The following is a 21,035-nucleotide window of genomic DNA, read 5'->3' as shown; positions in this document are numbered from 1 at the left end:
TGACTAAATGGAAGGGAACAATAGGTTTTCTATAGTTTCAAGTCGAAGTTTCAGATACTCTTTCTATGAGAAACAAAACTATGGTTCTTATATAACAGATACCTTAGAAATCATAACTTGATTATTGTAATCACTTGGGAGTACTTGATTCTAAAAGTGGACTAGTTCTTTCCCTGTTTTATTAATTAATGTATCTTGGCATAACCCCTGACAAAGCCAAGATATCCTTACCTTGTGCCACCATAAATCACCGGTAATTGTGGGTGTGTTGCGCTTATTGTTCCTGTAGCTGTTGCCATTGATGTTCCACGAGCGTCTCTTGGCTGGTTCGGAATTCAATCAAGCGCTGCTGCCCCACGTCACTGCTGAGGTTGAGTCAGATAGTCTATCCGTCAGATAGTCAATCCGTCAGATAGCCTACCCGTCGGACAGTCAGTTAGTCAGCTGAGCTGAAGCCAAAGCCCAGCCAAATTCAAATATCGCGCATTCATACAAAACGTTCGCACGCATGGAAAATCATTGAAGCCTGCAATCCGGCCTATCCGGCGGACTGAAGGGGGATGGGCTGGGTGAGTATCTGTGAGTTACACCCTCGATTCGCTGGCGCTTTTCCATTTGGAGCTCGCTCGTTTCAATTTAGTTGGTGCAAAGCGGCCGCCGCAAACGCTTTGAACTTGTTTCCCGGACAGACGAACCCCGGGTCTCTCAGCCCAGCTCCAGCTCTCAGGTCTTCAAGTCTTTCCTATTGATCTCCTCGAACGATTCGCAAAACGCCCCATACAAAAAAAAAAAACTAAGCAATATTTGTGCGCGTTTTGATTTTTTGGCGCGTTTTTCATTTGTTTTGATTTCTTTCGACTGGAAAACCTTTCTGGCTTTCTGGCTCGGGCCTCGAATCACTTCTTTCTCGAGGCCATGGGGGGAATGAAAACAACTACGTATTGATAAATTGCCAGCCGACGATTTCCGTCGTGACCCGCGCGTTATGCAAAATGCTCAAATGTAAATAAATATTAAAATAATACACAAAATCACGAGGGGCACAGAGGGTTTTTCGTACCCACTGCCTTCCTTTCTGTTTAAAAATAAAAAAAAAATTACAAAAAAGGCAGCCCTGCCTTCGCCTTTGTTGGTTTTTGGGGCCTGTGTTTGTGTATGATTTTTTGCTGTGAAAAATGAAGTGAATTTGTAAGAGCTGCAAAGTGAATCGCCAATGCAACAATAATAACAAGGAGTAATAAAAATAATAATAATAATAATAATGCAAACCGACAAATTTTGGAGTGCCAGCCTTGGAGGATTTTCTTTATTTATGAAAACAATAAACGCAACAAGCGAGGGTACGCATTAACCGGACCCCAAAATCCCAAAATCTGAACCCAAATCTGGATTGCCGGGCCAGGTTGGGTTTCCTGGCACGCATATAATTTGCATGTGGATATCGGGGCGATCTTTATGAACGGAGAAGCTGCGGCAATGGCTGCTTATGTAATCTGGAAAATATTCATGAAGCAATATGCTCGCCTCCGCTACGGAACCCAGGGTCCCCCCGGTCCGACACTGATCTGGCATTCGTATGCGGCCATTCAGTCAGAGACGGAGACTGAGGATGTGGAGGTAGGTTACCGTCTATATATAGTATGGGGGGGCTTATCCTCCATTTTCTCGGGGGTCAAAACGAGCCAGGGCTTGGCGGCGGTTACCGAGCCCTTTATTGATTTAAATTGAGTCATTTTTCTCAGTTTCTGTTTTCTCAGTCTGGGTTTTGGCCATTGGCCAGTTGCCAGTTGCCATCGGGGGCTCATACAAAGTAATTGTAGATTAATGTGGCTAGCTTTAAGTGAGCTCTCAAGACGAGAGTTCATATTTTTTCGGCGGTTTCTGAGGCTGTTTCGGGGGCGTGAAAGTTGATTTGTGATTAAATGGCGGCGGGTTCGTTAAGGGAAGTTGGGGAAAGTTTTTCAAAATTACCTGAAGTTTTGGGAACACTTTATAGCTAAGGGGTTTTTTGGCAATGACCTGAGATGCAGGAGCGCCTGGGAAAAGACCTTACTTTACTGATTCCCCCGACTTGTAAACAGAATGGAAGTACATAGTTCCTGATTTTTTATTAACTCTTCGATTGGAAGTTTCCGACACTGAACTAGTCCGATCACACCTCCAGTGTTGTTACTCAATCAGTTACCAGGGCACTCTGCTTACCATATATTTCGATGTTTTCCTTGACATTCGACTGCGGTGACAGTTGCATTTCCCGCCCATTAACGAAACGCGATAGCGCGGCACTCGCAGGAAAATTCAAAGCGAAAATGCAAAGGAAATAGCCGAGATTCGGCTGGCTGAAAGCCAAGTGCTGGGAGCCAGGTAAAAAGTTGTCAGTGGCGGCATTGATGGGTCTCAAAGCCCCCTACCCTCGCCACAAATAACCGAAACCAAAGTCAAAGCCCAGAGCCGGGTCCAGACCACCAAACTAGCTAAACGGACTGTCTGCCCCCATTGATAATAACAATCGGGAAAAGTAAGAGACGCAATAATTCAACGTAAAGTGTTAAAATGTCGATATTAATTGCAGACTGGCAGCAGTAGCAGCACTTGTGTTAGGACTCCCAGTGGCCATCCATTCCCCCATCCGATCCTAGCCTCCTCCGGCCGCCCCAAATGCATTTAAATAAATTGCGATTATGCCGCAAATGTGGCAGTCAGTGCACCGATCTTGGCACTTGCAAAAAATTCACTTTAAATTACATGAAACTGTTTAATAATTTTTAGTTTTTAAGGGTATTTGTTAGCTCTAGAAAGGGTGAAGCTAATGATAGATTTTCTCAAAGGGGGACCTTTGAGTAAGGACTATTTTCTTTCAGTGCGGAATGGGTCCTGGTCTTGCACTTGGCCTGGCCTGCGACTGGCAATGCGCTAATAATATTTATCAGTGGCTCATTTGTTGGCCGGACGGCGGACAAGGAGCACTGCATTCGATGGCCAATAAACCAAAAAAGCAAATAAAAATTGCTTTGAGCTGGCAACGGTGGCTAATTGCACCGCCTGTTGTTGGTGCTACTCCTGCTGCTGCTGCGGTTGCTGTTGCTGTTAACTTGGCCTGTTGCTGGTTAGCCTGGCCAATTGGTATGAAAATTGGTGGAGGCTGCAGTTGCCATTGCCTTGTGCATCCGCTCGTCAGTTTTCGGTTGCCGTTGCCATTGCCGTTTTCCAGCCACATTGTTCACCGTCACAGTCACAGATACAGATACAGATACATGGCCAGCCACATCCGAGAGCCATGCATATTTATTTATCGCAGCTGAGTTTTGCATTTTAACTAGAAATCACGCAAAAACGCCGCAACATGCAACAAACAAAAAAAAAAAAAAAAAACGACAGAAAAATCGAAAATGCAACAACTACTACGACGATGACGACGAACTGCTTTCAAATCGAATCTCCAAAGCTGTTAAATGTTGATGCAGTTGAGAGCTATTTTCCCTATGTTTTCCAACCCTCACCGCCCGTTTCCTTGTAAAAAGACACCAAGACATGAAATCTTTTTAATATTTTCCCGCGCACTCACGCACGACGTGGGAATTTTCATCTCGCGACTTTGAGTTTTAAGTTCGTCTTCGACGTGGACTCCGACTACGACTTTGACTGCCAACTGCAATGAATCCGTTCGAGCCGAAACATTGAACCTTTCATAAAAGTCAGCCAATGGCAGAGACGGTTACTCAACGCACGAGATGCAAATTTGATATAGGAAATGGGTTTTGTAATCGAATAATCTGATCTGACCTATAAGTGGAAGGAAATGCTACGAGTTTCCTTTGAGTATAGTTGTGGTTACTTAATGTCATAACTAAGAGGCTTAGTTAGATAATTTTCCAAGTTAGAAGCTCGCTTTTTTCTCTTGAGAAAGCCTTGGGGGCCTATGCCAATAACTTTTAAACATCTCTGACTATTTGTTTAAAAAATAGCAGAGAAATCGAATTAATAAATCAACTATGTAAACTGTAAACAACAAGTGTTGTCCCACCCAAAACATTATTAAGGCTTTGCTATTTTTTCAAGCCAACTATGCAAATGTATTTTCTCAGGGGCCCACCTCCGCTGGCCAGTTTCTCTTTCTTCGACCCCTAGTCGGAGGTCAGGCCGGCCCATTAACGACACGCATTCACATTTTCAGTCATTTCCAATTGCCGGCCGCTGTCACTTAATTTGGGAGCAGTGGCAGTTGCAGCCCACGCACTTTCAATTGCAATTTACCCGGGCCGCGATGCAGTTGCATGGAAAACAAACTTTTACGATCGATACTAAAAAGTATTAAATGCGGTAAAGGCTGTTTGAAATCCAAGAAATATATCAAAGATACAAGCCATTAATGGATAGGTACTCCTATCTGGGGAAGAGTGTATTATTAGTCTTGTGAAGAGTATTTTTGTCGTGGCCAATACCCATTTGTTTTTCCAAAGTGTGGCTCCATCTCCCCCGCCATGAGACCAACCTGGCTGAAAAGTATGGCGCCCCGTTACTATCTCCAACGGGCAGTCACTCTGCCAACTAACAAATTAGTTACTGACGCAATATTTCTGTGTATCTTCGCGCTATCAAAATCACACGCAATAAATTTAATTTGTTTTGTGGGCAGCTCTGTCTTCTGTCTCGCAAATGGCAGTGGTATTCGGAATTGGAAATGGCAATGGCAATGACAGTTCCAGCGTATAGCTTTTGGCTGTTAGGCTCCTCCAGTGGTAAGGCACAGGTGTTTCTGGTGCTGCCTAGACACGGAGGTTGTCCAATTAATAAAAGAAAACGCAGTCATAATGTTTTGATTAACACAAATGTGACAAGAGATGCATAAAAATTAATTTCCAATCTTGTTTCTCGGCGTCTTGTAAAGCGGCAGCGGTTGGGGGACGGGCGGACTATATATCTTTTAGGAGTGGATGATTTGGGTCAAAGCGGCGTTAGGTGAAACCATAGATGCGTGAGAGAGTGCTGGGATCGGATCGGAGTGGATAGCATCGGTTTAGAGTGGAGTGGAGCGGTTTGGATAGCCCCAAGGTTGTTATGTCGGTGCAGTGAAGCGACCTTCCTTTAATGGCTTGTCCAGCCAACTAGTGCAACATTTTCGATTTCCTTTTGACGCGCGGCCATAATTTGAACAGCGGGCTAGCAGCTGTTACTCTGCTTGCCGTAAAAAAAAACCACAAAAACCCAAACCACTGGTCAGTGGCCACCGGCCAGCGACGACCCACTGCCCAAGACTCGCACACGCACCGCCAGTCGAACGCCCCCGGGCGGGCCAGGCCCAAACCAGATCGGCCGGACCAATTAATTGATGAGCAGACCTGGCAGCAAATTGCATTTGCCTGTGATTCCTTCTTCATATCATGCGTGCCACTGCCATGGCCACTGGGCAGTGCTCTTCTCCACCAGAGGCAGCAGAAAGTCAGAGCCAAGGCACTGCCAGAAAAGGGCAGGCTCCATCATCGGAGTGTCTAGATTCTAGCATGACATCTCTGGGAGGTTTCTCTCAGTGCTTGGCCCAAAAAGAAAATATTGATGATATATTTATTGGTATTTATTGGCGTCGCTTCGGCCCACTTCAAAGTGCCGGCCCGAACAAATTGTGGAAATTTATAAGCTTCGACTGTTGTCGAAGAAATCTGTGCCTCCGCTTAGCACCAAATGTCAGTGTGTTGGTGAGTATCTGTGTGAGTGCGCAGGCGCCAAAGGCGACATCTGGTGGCCATGGCTGGCGCTCTCTAGACCTGGCCAAAAAGGACCTAAGCTGTCAGTGTCAGGACTTGCAGCGCTAGCCGAATTCCTCAGCGACTTCAGTAGACAGAGTCGGTTGGGCGTGGAAAGGCACTAGCCAGTAGCCAGTGAGTGCAAAATGGGAAAATAAATGGGAAAAACTAAGAAAAATCGAAAAGTGCCGGCACCACCGCACCACAATGTCACATTGTTGTTGGCCAAGAGCATTTCGGTTTTGTTTGTTTTCGGCCTGGCAGCCCAAAAATTTAACATGCCAGGCTTTGTGTGTTGTATGTTGTGTGTGTTTTGGCCAGAGTCTTCCAAGGCCTCATCCCCCAGTCCCGAATCGCATCCACTTTCACTGCAAATTTGTGCCTCCCTCTTCGTCTGTGTGTGTGTGTATTCCCAAAAGAAAGTGAATTCTACTGTGCTACACTTGACCTATGACAACGACAACTGAGGCACCAGATACAGATACAAATACAGTGGCTGCCGCTGCCGCTGCCTCGCCAACTAACTGGCAACCGAAACGTTTGACGTTTCATTTGATTGTCATGCAATGCCACACAATGCCGCACTCCCTTCCAGTCCTCTCCTCTGGTTCTCCAGTCTTGTCTTTCGGATCAATGCTGTCCCCAATTGATTTCTGTTTAACTTTTAACATGCAACAAGGCAGCCCTGGCCGCATAAGCTCCATTGTGGGGCTGCGTTGGATGGTGCGGCATGGTGGCATGTGCAACGATACCTGGAATGTGCCGCAGAATTTCCTGGCAATAAATATCCAGAGAGTTTGATTTGCTAATTAACTGAAATTGCAGTCCAGAAAGTGTTTCAAAGGCTATGTTACACTTTCAGGACATCTATTGACTTTCATGGTTTGTTTAAGGTCAAAGATAGTAGTTTAAGGATAACAACAGGACTCTTTTTCTGGCTCTTCTTCAAAATATTTATACCAAAAATATAGGACACCTTAACAATACAAACTTTAAACCACCTTTTGTAGGTCAATCTCCCTAATTAAATCACACTTTTCACTTAAAGTTATATTTTATTTTGATGCTAGTAACTTTTATTAGCCTTTTCCCCATCATTTATGGATAGAAAATTGCCACCAGTTAGTTTACTATTTTGACCCACTGTAGCCGACACAGTGTCGCCCTCTGTTGCCTGGGGCAACCGTACGAATTGTGTTTAATGCGGCTCTTTGGGGGAATTGCATGCGCCCAGCCAAAGAACTTTGGCCCATTTGAAATGCGGCAATTGTGTATCTGGCAGATACACGAGCGCACTCTGAACTCCACACGTGTCTACAGTATTTATCTTTCTTTACTTTTTTCTTTTTTTCTCTGGCATTTCGCAGGCTGACACGAACATCGAGGCAGGGCGAGCAGAAGCAGAAGCAGCTGTTTCGATTTCTGTTTCTGGTTCAGGAGCAGGAGCCGCAGTCGGAATTGGAATTGGAATTCCAGAGAGCAGCGAATTAGCTGAGATCTCGATACTGAATGACACGCAAATCGATGTTCCCCCAGGGGCAGGCGTTGGAGGAGGGATCCTAGAGTCGCCACAGCTCTTGACCAACGGCAGGGACATGAAAGGAGCCAGAGCTGCGCCCATAGCCCGCAATGAAGAGGTCGACGAGGTGGATGTCGAGGTGGCAGACCAAGAGGCGGACCCGGAGGTGGCCGAGGTGGAGCAGCTGTCCGCGAATGCTAATTATGTGTGCTGTCGATTCCCAACAACAACAACTGCAACCGCGACTTCTGCAACATCGGCAACAGCAACTTTGAACCGCAGCAAGTCGCGGGTTCGCAGCTATCTCAAAAAGTGCAGGCAACGTTTAACGGGTCAGCAGCCCAAGACAAGCTCCGCCACCACCACTACTACCACTACCATCATCCTGGTCAGAAATGAGCCAGCCACAGCGACCATTGAGGAGAGGGAATCCGAAGAGGAGGATGAGGACGTGGAGAGCCTGGGGGAGGACGACGAGGAGACGGAGGGCAGCGCCAGTGCCTATACGGATGCCCTGCCCATCGACTGCCGCCTGAGTGCCAATGTTGAGGATCCGGACCAGCAGGCGGTCGTCGAGCTGGAGCCTGAGGAGGAAGTCCCAGTGGAAGCCGAGGTACATAGCTACACTTGAAGAAAGTTTTTAGTTTTAATTTTCCGTTTGAAAAAAATGCTTTTCTTCATTCACAGACCCAAGTCAGCGAACTCCCGAGCTCCAGCTGTGGTCCCTGCTCCTCCACCAGCCCTGATCCAGTCGCAGTTCCTCGTCAGCAGTCCGTCGACATGGAAGTGGATGCGGACACGGACGACATGCTGGCCCGGCTGATTGACAGCCATCTGTCGCACATTTATCCCGTCTACTGGGCACGCACGCGTGCGATTTTAATCCAGCAGGCACGTGAGCGACTCGTGTGCGGATTCGACGGCTGTTTGCTCCGCTTCGAGCAGGGATTCTTATGCAAATTTGCACAAATTGCCGCCGCACTCCGATCGGCTCATCAAATCGGCGAGGTAAGTTTCAGCCCAGAACCCACTCGCGAAATCCGGCCAAAAGATATATCATTTACGAGCGGCAGCGAAATTAGCCGCAATTTGAACTGGCTCTCCCATTCGGAGGACTGGCAATGCCAACGAAGTTCCTTAATCGCACCCAAATAGTTTGCTTTGGTCTATCCGACAGTCAGAAATTGTTGGGTAACTGCGCCGAGAAATCGCTGGGAAATTAGGCAAATCTGGGAGGGATGTGATAAGTGTTCTCGAAGAAAATAGCTCTGGAAATTACCTGGGTGGAGTTGTTACACGCTGTTTACGATTCCACCAAAGGGGTTTGCTAACAGGCCTTAATTAAGAGCTGGTTATTTGTTAAGTAAACTTGCCTCAATTCTTATGTTTCTTATTTAGTTTGGGACCCACAAATGTTAATATAAATTAAACAACAAATGGGCTCATACTCATATTTGACCCCAAAGCATACAAGATCTCAATGTGCCCCCAGCGATGGGCATATCTTTGCCAAAATACATCCGATTCTTGCGAGGCATACCTTAAACGATTTGTAAATAGATTCTTCATTAGTCTTCATCAAAATCTGGAAACAAAATACTTTTTCGGTTCTTTGTAGAAATTTCCAGGGGGTCCCCTTCAAAAATTATGAAACATGCGTGGAAGGACAATATGGCCCTCAACGATGGCTGTATCTTGGCCAATTTCTATCCGATTCTTGAGCGGAATACCTTAAACGATTTGTAGCTAGTTTTTTTTATCATTCTGCATCAAAATTTAGGAACGAAATGTTTTTTCGATTTTTTGTAAAAATTTTCAGGTCTCCTTCAAAAATGATGAAAGATGCATGGAAGGACAATATGGCCCCCAACGATGGCAGTATCTTGGCCAATTTCCATCCGATTCTTGAGCGGAATACCTTAAACGATTTGTAGATAGATTCTCCAGCATTCTGCATCAAAATCTAGGAACGAAATATTTTTTGGATTTTTTGTAAAAATTTCCAGGGGTCCCCTACAAAAGTTTTGAAACATGCATGGAAGGACACTATGGCCCCCAACGATGACTGCATCTTGGCCAATTTTCACCCGATTCTTGAGCGAAATTGTTTTGTTTTGTGGTCCATTAAATTTTTGAGGAACATCCGCGAATTCCGCATTCTTCTTTAGAGTACTTTTTTTTTGCTTTGCTCATTTCAGGGCCATATTTTTGGTATTGATTTCCTGCAATCTGATCGCATTCCTCAGTTCTTTAATTAATCATTCAAGATTCCGTGGCTCGTTACCACGTCCATATGGTTTTTCTTATCAAAAGTTCAAACTCAACTGCGAATACAATTACCATTGTAAGAGGCTTCTGATATATTTTTAAATATGCCATGACAACCAAAATATTTTAAATAATTATTTTCAAGAGTTTGTATTGTGTATATATCATAAAAAAAAATTAAAAAGCCATTTAAGAATTTCGCCAGCGTAACAGTGCCCCTTCCATAAGCTCTGGCTGTTAACAGGCACTGTTAAATAAGGCATAAATTAACAGAGGCTTGCAAACTGTCAAGAGAGCGCCGCAACAGCGCGAGAGAGACCGGTTAACAGAGGACGCCTAACAGAAAGCTAACAGAAGACCATGCTTCAGATACTCGTTCCGACGAATGCGTACTTTATGCCCCAAACAAGCGGTCTCTGCCACAGCGGAGTCGTGTGGCCGTCAGATGGAGATTTGAACTCGCGACGCGCAGTCTTGTGAGCGGCAAAAGGCGAATACCAATAATAATAATACCCTTCGAATGCGACTCGAAGACGAATATATGTGCAACAAGCAACTAGCAACGTGCTACCAGCAACGTGCAACGTGAATCGTTGAATCGCTTAATTCGCATTTATTCGTAGTTTCGCAGTTAGCAGGCTGCCTGCTGAAAGAAATGTGCCAAGTATCTCAGAAATAACATGCAAATATATTGAAAAAGCGAGCGCACTCAATCGCGAGAGTGATGCCTGAATAGTGCCTGAAAAATACGTTATAAAAAGTGCCTTAATGTGTGATCTTTTTACAATCTGAAGGAAATAATCATAAAAGTGCGAATCAGCTTTAAATATATCCCCATACTAGAAGTTAAATCTTTATAGCCGACACATCAGCGTTAATCAGAGGATTTTCTCGCCAAATAGTTTGAGGTAATTTCTGGTTTTCACATTTCATTTTATTGGCCCCGTTGAAGTGAAGTTCATTATCATTTACGGCCAATAATTGTGGAGTGCCGAGATCTGGCCGAGACCCAAGAGACTAGTGTGTTTAGAGTGTAGTGTCTAGTGCTTAGTGCTGTTAGCCTGTCCCTGACCTCAGAATTCATTAAAAATCAATTGTTTTCCAGTCGCAGTCTCAGTCTCAGTCGCAGTCGCAATCACATTCGCAATTTGCATACTTATTACACACGGCCAAAGGCCAAAACAAAAAGACCACGGAAGCGTCCTTCGGGTCAGCCTACGCGATTTGTTAGAATTATTTCAGCCAAGTCGTGGCTAAAGGTTTTTTGTCTTTTATTTTTTGTCTTGTTTTTTTTTTTAACTCAACTCAATGACACAGTGGTGGCAAGTGTGGGTTGCTCAGCCAACTTTGGCCCCTTCTAAGCAGCAACAAAATCGAATTGTCCATGGTTCTGGGCTCTCAGCGGTTATCAGTGTAATTTATAATAATTTTCGTAACGCATACGCACTGTGGAACATGTGGCAGACACAGACACACTAACACTGACATCTGTCTATCCACCCGTTATCCGTGGGAGGCAGTTGAAAATGCTTTAAAGCAAAGTGCTCGGCATGACCCACTTAGCCCGACCACATAAACTTATTTGAATCAATCAGCTCTGCGAGCACATTTGCCGCTGATTTGGAGTCGTAACTTTGTGGCATCTGTTGTGGCATCTGACCTGTGGCCACTCGATTTGCTGCTGATGCTGCTGATTCTGATGATGTTGCAGTTGCAGCTGCGTCTGCATGTTAATTGCTATTTAATTTGTGCCCTGCCTCTGGTGCTTCAGAACCAAATGGAAGTTGCGTCGAGTTTGGATTTTGTTCTCATTCGCCCCGTTCGAGGCACGTTCTGTAATTTAAATCGCCTTTTGTGCGCAGACGCAGCTGAAGAGTGGAATTGAAATTGAAAATGGTTGGGATTCGGTATGGGGGTAGAACAAGTACTTTATAGGGTTTTGCCCGGTTTTGTTCTGTTTTGTTTCGAGTTGCCCCCTGCTCCCGGCTCCTTCTCTCTGAGTGCTTAACCGTGAGCGGAAATTGTGTATTAAGTGTTTTCCAGCCAAGGGAGCGTTCGAGGGGGAAGAGATCCGTACAGTCTGCTAAACAGATTCCATTTAAACTTTGATTTTACACAGAAAACAAATTAGGAGATTTTCTATTGGATGATGCTTAAAAGATAGGAAGAAACTAAGGGATTTTTTCATCTAGAAACTAATATAAAAAGGATTGTGATGTCTTTAAGGATTACATCTGTTTGTTTAAAGAATCTGAAGTTCTAACTTTCGTAAAAGTATCTTGTCTTAGAAGTCATATTTTTTAAAACAATTATTGGGAAAATAACTATAGAAAAGAAATATTTCCATAGCTTATATGATTTTAAAAACCCCTTAAAAAGAAAGCCTCAGATAGTACTTAATTCTACAAAGTAATACAAATATTAAATAGGCTTTCAAAAGTAATAACTTATATAAAAATTGGTTAAGAGCGTAAAATGTGCGTAAAGTGTCTCATTAACTTAATTTATGACAGAGTTTTAGCTTTAATAGTTTTTGTTTTTTATTAGTTATTTATTTATTTTTAGAGTAAATGGAATACATTAAAAACTTTACTATGCGAATAAACGAGGTCATAAAATATTGGCATGACTGTTTGAATATTTGAGAGTTAATTCCGTTTTTAGGAATTTGCAACTAATTGCAACTAAAACTGAATCTAAGCCTTGTAACAAAATATCAAATATTTCGCTCAGTGTGCTTTAGATTCTCTGAACACGGCATATCACTTAGCCAAACAGCAATTACGATTAGCAGAGTGAGTAGTGAGTAGTGTAGTGAGTTGGGTGAATGCGAGTATGTGAGTAAGTGAGTGAGTGGAGGAGCTTCCGAGTTGCATTTGAAACGGGCCATCAATCGAGCCAGGGATCGGTGCAATAATTTGCAGAAAAGTGCTTTGAACTGTGTTGAACACAACATGATCGGCATTTGTTAGCGATAATGAATTGAACATTTCTGAAAACATGTTTGTACATAATTTGTATGCAGGCTCTAGGGGCCGCCACTCATGGACCCAACTCAAATACTCCATGGACTTTGGAGTCCAGAGTCCGTGGCAAGGGGGTACGGAGTCCGGTGTTCGGTGTCCGGAGCATGGCGTCTGCAGTGTGTCTGAATGTCTGTCTTATGGCCATTTGCCACCACCCTCGCCCCCCTGGCAGCCAGTACTTGTGTTGGTCTAACTAAGAGCATCTGGCCAAGACATTTGCTGTTTGTTTTTGCCCGCCCAGAGAAAGACAAACGGAGAATTAGAGACTTTCGATGAGGGGCTGGGGTGGTGGCTGGACAGAAAGACAGAAAGAGAGAAAGAGAAAGAAAAACATTAAGAAAGAGATGGAGAAATGTGCAAAGTGTAAAGTGCATATTTATGGCTTGCATAAAATAACTTGTAAAATTCAGTCACTCCGTCCGAGTGTCTGGTCGTCGCTGTGTGTTCATGTGAGTGCATTCGCCATTCGAACACGTGTTGTTTGAATTGACTCTGCCGCTATGGCATCACAGATCACGCGGATATATGCATATATGTATATACTCCTATATTTGTGTATATATAGCTGGACGATCGCCGAGGAAGTCGCTGTTCAGGATACGGATGAAATGTGACTGGACTCGGCAATGAGCGCAAACATTTCAAATAAACTTCCACTCCGAATGGGTTTATTATGCGGCCCAGTGTGCGCCGTTTTAGCCATTATTTTGACAGAAATATGTGAGGCAGCATTAAGATGGCAGTTGATGGGTCAATGAGCTCCGTGACTCCATGTTCTTAGACCAAATTACTAGGATCGGTATGCCTGGCCATTCATATCTTTTCACTCTGTTTTTATAAAATGCCAGCAATTTGCTGCGTAATGCCAACAATTACTTACCTGGACACCTTTTGCCGCCACACACTTGCCACTTCATTATAAAATACTTAGTCATAAGCGCTGTGTCGCCCCAAACGAAAGAAAGGCAGGTAAATGCATCTGTTTTTCCTCAGCCGGCCAATAGATTGAGTTACCAGACACGTGGGGAGAGGGCTATTATAGCCACAGGGGCACTAGCTATAAAATATATTTCACACAGAAAGAAATATGTGTAATATATAGTATTCTTTACTTGATAGATAGCTTCTATGTCGGTTGTGTGTTCTACAACAATCTAGTGTGAGAATTTCTTTATTCTAACCCCACCTTTTCTCAGAAAGGGATATCACGTAGTTTGGTTTTGTTCGGTGCATCTGGGCAATAGATACAAATGCATCCAGAAGATAGCCTTGAATAATTCAAGCGCGTGTGACTCGCTTAGTAATTAACCCAGCACAAAAGCCGCAGGCCAGCGATGGATGAGTCGCGGCTTGGCCTGGGATTGGGCTTGAGCTTGGGAGGAGGAATGGGATATGGCGACATGGGGGCATGAGGCATAAAGCTTGTGGTCTGGGGTATGGAGTTTGGGGCATTTGGGGGCAGGCACGTCAAGTGGCAGACACCGAATCCGCACGGCGCTCACAGAAACACTCATGCATATATGGATACTTTTGTTCCTGCTGTTGTGTCTTCTGTCTGTCTGATTATTTTTATTTTTTCCTTCATTTATTTGTTTGTTTTTCGCCCGGGCTATGTGCTTTGTCTCTTTGTGTCATCATCGCCATCGTGATTATCCTCATTATGAGCATGTTGCGTGGAGGTGAATGCTTCCTGCAATGCCAACAGGTAGACCAAGACAAAGGCACCCTCCACGCCCTCAATCCCCCAATCCGCCATCTCCCAGTCCCAGTCCCAGTCCCAGTCCGTTCCATTTTCAATCCTCTGGCCAGACATGAACGCGGTGGGAATCGGCTGCTTCAAATGCCACTAACGCTCCGGGCAAAGCAAATAGTTACCTATAAATTGTGCTGCGAACAAACGAAGCCGTCAAATCATCCCATGAATGACTGACAAGCCCTAGCGACAATTGTTGGCTCTTGCCCCAGCCACTTCTGCCAATGCACCACAGCACAGTACAAAATGCAACAATTGCAACAAAAAGAGAGCCACGACCACGACAACGACACGCTCTAATAAATGGTTCAATAATAAATTACCCCCCGGTTCAGGTTCAGTTTCAGGATTTGTTTCGGCATCACGTTATTTGGGCATTTGTCAAGTTCAAGCGTAACTCTCGTCTTACACTAGTCAGCGGGGTTTCAAGGGCTTTAAGGCCTGGACAGATGGCTTGGGAAATTATTAGAACCAATGGTTCATCATTAAAATAATATGTAAAAGAATATATGTTAGATAATTGGGTTCTAGTATATTTTACATATTTTAATTACCCTCTATCCTGAATTACTACTACTGAAATAATTCCTCATACAATAAAATTATTACCAGCACAACATACTTTGGCTTAAGTGCGAACAAAAATAGTCAGAAGAAAACTAATCCATAGTCTCTGTAATGATTCCCAATAAAATTAAATTTTAAGAGCCCATAATTTTTTTAATAATTTTTTTATGGTGCTGAATCTTTCCTGGGGAAACCTCACTTTTGTTTGGCAGTGTTAACGACACCTTGCCTGAGGGCCGCGGTTGTGAGTAGGATGTCAGATCGCGCCACCTTCGTGATTTGTGGCTTTAGGGCACATGTGCAACAAAGGCAGCACAGCAACAGCAACTGCAACTGCAACAGCAACAGCAATAAGCAACCAGAAACATCAAGAGCCAAGTCGGTGGTCCCCAAAACTCCTGGTCAAATGTCCATCTGTCCGTGAGTCCGTTTGTCCGGGCAATGTCTGGCTTTTGGCCGCCGGATTAGCATTGAAATTGACTTCGTGCTGTGCTCATTAAAATTTTACGTGCATAAAGTTTATTTCGATTTGCTCAGCCTTTGCTGTTGTAGTCTTTGTAGTTGTCCTGAGTTTGGGTCTTTAGCTTTTCCCGATTCCCGATTCTCTGAACCAAACAATTACAATTTCGTGGTCACAACTTAGAATATTTCCCAGAATTTCCAACGAAACAAATATGTATTTCTGCGCTACTCGTTTTCCACTTCCTTATTGAAGAAGCCAATCGCCCCAAAAAAACCCTTCAAATAAAAGAAAAACAAAGTGAAATGCCTGGGCAAAGGAGAAGATTCTATCGGTTACTACGGTTATTGGCGACTTAATGTGTTCTCTTGCCGGTTCGATGTATTAACAAGTTTACGGCCGTTTTGGAATTGATGTGGCTAACAACTTTTTCAATTACCCAGTCCAGAGAAGAAACGGCAGAGCAGCAGTTGAGCAAACAACACGGACACAAAGCGATCAGATCGTCATCATTGTTGTGGATCCCGCTCCAGAGTTGGCTCCTCTTGGCCTCCTCTGGCTCCACTTCTTTCATGCCCCATTGGTCGTTTGGTTATTATGCCATAAAAACTCGTTTTCAGCTGATTTAGCCGAAGTTCATGATCAGCTGTGAACTGAAAGTGGTTGATTGGAGCAGCACTTGGCTCTCGAATGCCATTCCGACCATCCACTGATCCACCGATCCACCGATCCACCGAACCACCGATCCAGCCATCCAGCAATCCAGCCGTTTGGTCCAGAAGAACCTCCGCCGACCGGTTTTTGCTGTTACTTGCTACTCGTGCCCCGCCAATTGCACTCGTAATTGAGAGGCCTGTGCTGATGTAACAGCAACCTGCAACCTGCAGCAGCCTGCAACTGGCAACTGCAACAGTATTTTCGCTTCTTTTTTTGTAGGTCTTTGAAGTTCCCTTAAAAACGAAACGGAACGGTCTTTGTTATCTTAAGCGACTTATTCCGATTTCAACACCCAATCCAGGGCCAATATAAGCAACAACTTCCTGCCACAGACAGCGGCAAAAATGTGTACGTATGTCTGCTCCCTCCACCGAGTGTTGCACCAAAATGCAAACTGCAATAATTCGCCTGGGTGATGCGGGGGTGGTGCCGGGCTGCGAGGGTGGTAGTGATGGTGGTGGTGCCGAGCTTCCAAGAACATTGCAGCGGTGGCATTCCGGCCATGCAGCCACCATGACAGCCTAGACCTGATCTATTTTTGTCTCACTCTGGGTGCCATCTATGCGGCTCCTTCTCCCTGCCTCCTCCTTGTATTTGGCGAAAAATATGCCCCACACAAGCTCAGCAGATAAATACACAGAGAGAAATAATAAAAACAACTGAAATGATTTAAAAACTTATTAGGAAGTCCACTAGGAAAAGTTTATAGGCTTATAGCTTATAGATAGCTTATATCAAAAGAATTCATTATATTTTTTTAAGTGCATATATGTTATAATATATATTTAAGAGACCTCTCCTCCGCCCCCACCCTCACACACACTTGCAACCACATTCACAGGCAGGGGAGCACAAACAATTTGTAGGTGTGGCCGGAATGATCCGAATCGAATGTGGCATCTGCATGGGCACGGACATGGACGCGGCGGTCTTGGCTCTGTCTCTGCCTCTGACTCTGGGATGTGCCTGTGGTTGTGCCCCGCGTTGCATGTTGCATGTGCATGTTGGTGGTGCCGATGACGTTCCGCTGATGGCCATTCCGCGCCAGATCAAGCGGAAATGTGACGTTGACGGCAATAAATATAAAGTGAATCGCTTTGTTAGTGCAAAAGTTCAAAGCTGCGTTGTTCCTGCCACACTGCTGCACAAATATTTGGAAAGAACGGGTGGGAGGGAGAGCGAAATGGTGCAACTAATAATAGAAAAGTCGGAACATTTCGGATGGTAATCGATACAGGAAACATGTGGAATAGGAAATCAATTGGAGCAGCCCAATAGGAAATGGCGAAAATAGCCGATTAAACGCCAGAATAAATCTGGTCATAAAACGTACGCCTTATATGTTTGTTTGGAAGCTGTTCCGGAATGGGAATTCGCTTCAAATTCTATTCACTGACCTATTAAAACTCCAACAATACTATTCTCTGGGCATTTCTATAAATCTTTCTCGTAATTTGTGAAAAAGAAGCTTTATCTTTCTGGAAAGATCCGACATCCCCAGAGGGGGTTACATAAACATTTTCTTGAAAAATTCCTTTGGACAAAGAAGCACTTTTTTTCCATTCAATTTCAAAGCTGTTTTTCACCAAATAATGAGTCAACAAATTAAAGTCCCACCTCCTGTTGGTCAACCCACAACATTCATTTCTGTTTCTGCAAGACACATTAAAAATTAAATAAAAAACAACGAGTATCAATTGTTGGCCATCGAAGATAATTTGGCCAAAAGTAACGGCGGCCCATAAAAAATGGCAAACCATCCAAAAGTCCGAGGCCGGAGTTCGGACTTACACATACGGATAATTATCGAAATGCTGGCGGCGCTTTTGACCAGGTGTGGCCCTTTTTTCCCAACAAATTAATTATGGAATGGCTTGTCTTTGAAACTGGGCAATAGGGAAAAATATTCGAAACAAGCCAGTCGACAAAAAATGCCAATTTAAAAATAAAAATAAAATGAAACCCCAGCAGCGCCTTTTATTTTTACAGCCTTTTGTGTTTTGGCTTCTAAAATTTGTTGAGAAAACAAGCCAAGTGCCGATGAGTGTGTCGAGTTTTATTTTTTTATATTTTTCTTGTTTTTGTGCAACGCCCTGTGCGCCTTTTGCATGCGTAATTTTGTTGGCTCCGACGGTGGTCCCCAGTTCTGTCCCAGTACCCAGGCCCAGTCCCAGTCACAGTCCCAGTGCTCGGATACACTCTGGTATACCCACCCCAAAAAAACACTCCAAATCCAAATCCGTGTACGACTGCACCCGCATTGAATAATTGCCATAGGCTGGGCGCCACACGCCGGGACACGGCCATTCATACATTGGCAGAGAGCCGATGTTTCTTTTTGGCCACACACAACATACCCCTGGGTATGTGGCATATATCTGCATATATGCTAATGCCTGGCATGTCGGCTTGATTACTCATATATATAGATATATATACGACCCGTCGATCCGTTGACTGCGTCGCCTGTTGATGGGTTTTTGTTTCGTTTCGTTTCGTTTTGCTGCCGGTCGGTAATTTAGTTTTCAACATCAAAGGCGTGGGAATGGTAAAAAAAAGATATATATACACCGACAATATTGGAATGATAAATGCGTTGATCCGGGACAGGATTCAGACAAATCCTTGCCGAAATCTGTCGGCAGATTTATGACCAGGCCGCTCAAAGGCCCACAAAGCCAAAAGCCGCCAATGGAACGGAAATTTGTCGCCCCACAACAAATTGAAAAAAAGAACTTACTAACAAGAACCAAAAGATACATTTGTATCTGGGTTGTGGTGAAATAGCTTGTACCCTTCGTTTCTGGGAAGAAATTTGCTTTCCGGTGTTGTTATTTAAGAGTCCCAGAAATTTATGACATTCTTTTTTTCTAGCCTGGAATTTTTAAGGGTCATTTAACTTTTAAATTTTTTCATGATTTTTGGCTTCTCTTTTCTACAAAGTCTTAAATATATTAATGATTTGTTAAATTTTGTTTAAATTAAAACATAAAATCACTTTTTCGACCTTGAAAGTTTTCCGGACAAGCGCTCAATATTTCCAAACTCCGCCTTATGTTTTTAAATACTTTCCGATCGTTAAATCCAAAGATCACGTGCAGCCAAGATGCGAGGGTTGGTTTAGAGTAGGCGACACCATCTCGTAAAAAATGAAATTAAAAAAATAAAAATAAAAAAACAAAATACAACAAAAAAAAAAAATACGACAAAAATGACAATGACAAGCGGCGTCCGAGCGACGCGCGCATTTGGGTCAATGACGATGAAACTGAAACTCATTCCAATGATTTAGAACCCCCTCGGATTGGGTCCAATCCAATCGGTTTGGATCGGCTCTGAGATCGAGACGACACCGGCGCACTGAGAATGGAACTTGGATCTTGGAGCCGCCAAGTCAGAGTCAAAGCCGGGAGCATTCAGGCGGAAAATGTTACGAAAATCATTATATTAGCATGTGGCGACAGGGGTTTCATACGATGTTACCTCCATGAAAGGCACACAAAAAAATATATGAGATAATGAGATAAATGTTAATTTAATATACATAAATTTTTAATATTTTTCCTTTTTAAAATACAATAATTTTTTTTGATTATAACTTCTTAGGTAATGATATTTATTTTCTTTAAAAAGTATTTTCTATTGAGATTTCAGTTAAAATTGATTATTTTAACAAGAACTCCTACATTTATTTGAAGATTATATGAAAGTTGAGAACATTTTATTTCTGTGCAGATTCAAAAACATTGTTTTTTTGAAAAAAAGAGCGTGAGGAAGTGGTTGGGCTGTTGTCGTTGTGTGGTTCGGTTGATCGGCGATGATCATTTTGTTCAATCGATTGTAAACGATGCGTTGCGATCGTTGCTGCGGCTTTGATCAAATGACAAAATTGATCATTTTCTGTTTGAATGGATTTCGATCGGCGGCGAAACCCCATCTTCTGCTCCCCATCTGAAATAAAAAAGACTGCCCCCTCTGTGGAGCAACGACAACAATTGATTTATGTTCGCTTCTCTCTCTCTTTTTGTTTGGGGTCTACCCCACTCTGTCGCTCCTTGCTGGGTGGCATGTGCAACAGAAAAATAAAACCAAAACTCAAAATCACCAATCGCTTTGTTACCAATAAAATATCCAAGTTTTTGTGTTGAGTCAAAAGGCGCTATAAATCAAGCCAGTGCGCACCTTTTTTCCCCTGTCCATTTTCCCCCAAAAAAAATAAACGAGAAAAAATAATACAAATCGAATCGAAAACAAAGCCAAGCCAAAATCAAATGCAGAAAAAATCTGAACAACTGGCAAATTAGCAACATTGCGAACAACAATTAATAGGAAAACCAAAGGATTGAGGACCGGGCTCTTAAAGCTCTTTCGTTTTTCGGTCGCGGGACTCTAAATTCGATTTCACATTCCCGTAGGGGTGAAATCTGCGTTGAGTTTTTCAGTTTTTTTTCCAGATTTGTTTTTTGTGCTTTTGAGTTGGTCAAACGCTGAAGGTAATAACCAAAAATTAGCAAAAATTGCCAAAAGTTTGACTTGCATGATTTATCTATAATTTTGCATCGCCATCGCCTGGCCAGGCGGTGCCTGGCTGCCTAGCTGCCTGGCTGGGTTTTTTCGCTTTTTGGGCACTTTGTTGCCACACTCGCCATCTCCGATATGGAAAACTGGCAGACAAACATGGGGGAGACCCCCGAAAACAGTCAGCAGGCATCCCAAGCATATCCCGGCTCTGACGTCGGACAGTCTAGGCCATTTTTAATATGCCAGCTTTCCCAGTCTCAGTCTCAGTCTCAGTCTCAGAGTCAGTCCAAGTCCCAGGTCTCTGTTGGGGTTTTGGTTTCAGTTTTTTGGTTTCCTTTCCGCAGCTTAACACTTGCGGGTGTTGCAGCCTGCATTTTAGTTGAACGGCCAAACATGTAATCCAAGTAATAATAAAAATTTGCAAATGATTTCGTTACTCAATCTGCAATCACCGACTAACTTA

The 21,035-nt window shown here is 43.6% G+C and overlaps 1 protein-coding gene across 2 annotated transcripts in view; it reads left to right on the top strand.

Annotated features, from left to right (window-relative positions):
- LOC6493522 (triple functional domain protein) overlaps nt 1-21,035 on the top strand; it is a 55,186-nt gene that overhangs the window by 2,243 nt on the left and 31,908 nt on the right. The window contains exons 1-3 of one of the 2 annotated variants that reach the window (XM_032453738.2): nt 1,103-1,617; nt 7,109-7,873; nt 7,948-8,268. In XM_032453738.2, coding sequence (XP_032309629.1) covers nt 1,456-1,617; nt 7,109-7,873; nt 7,948-8,268 — 1,248 coding nt within the window. In that variant the 5' untranslated portion in view covers nt 1,103-1,455. Of the gene's footprint in view, nt 1-1,102; nt 1,618-7,108; nt 7,874-7,947; nt 8,269-21,035 lie in introns of those variants that run through there. The other variant, XM_001957883.4, reaches the window with a different exon arrangement.

Source organism: Drosophila ananassae, chromosome 2R (genome assembly GCF_017639315.1).
Source record: "Drosophila ananassae strain 14024-0371.13 chromosome 2R, ASM1763931v2, whole genome shotgun sequence".
NCBI lineage: Eukaryota > Metazoa > Arthropoda > Insecta > Diptera > Drosophilidae > Drosophila > Drosophila ananassae.
The sequence above is the reverse complement of the archived record's forward strand: the minus strand, read 5'-3'. Positions and strand labels throughout refer to the sequence as shown.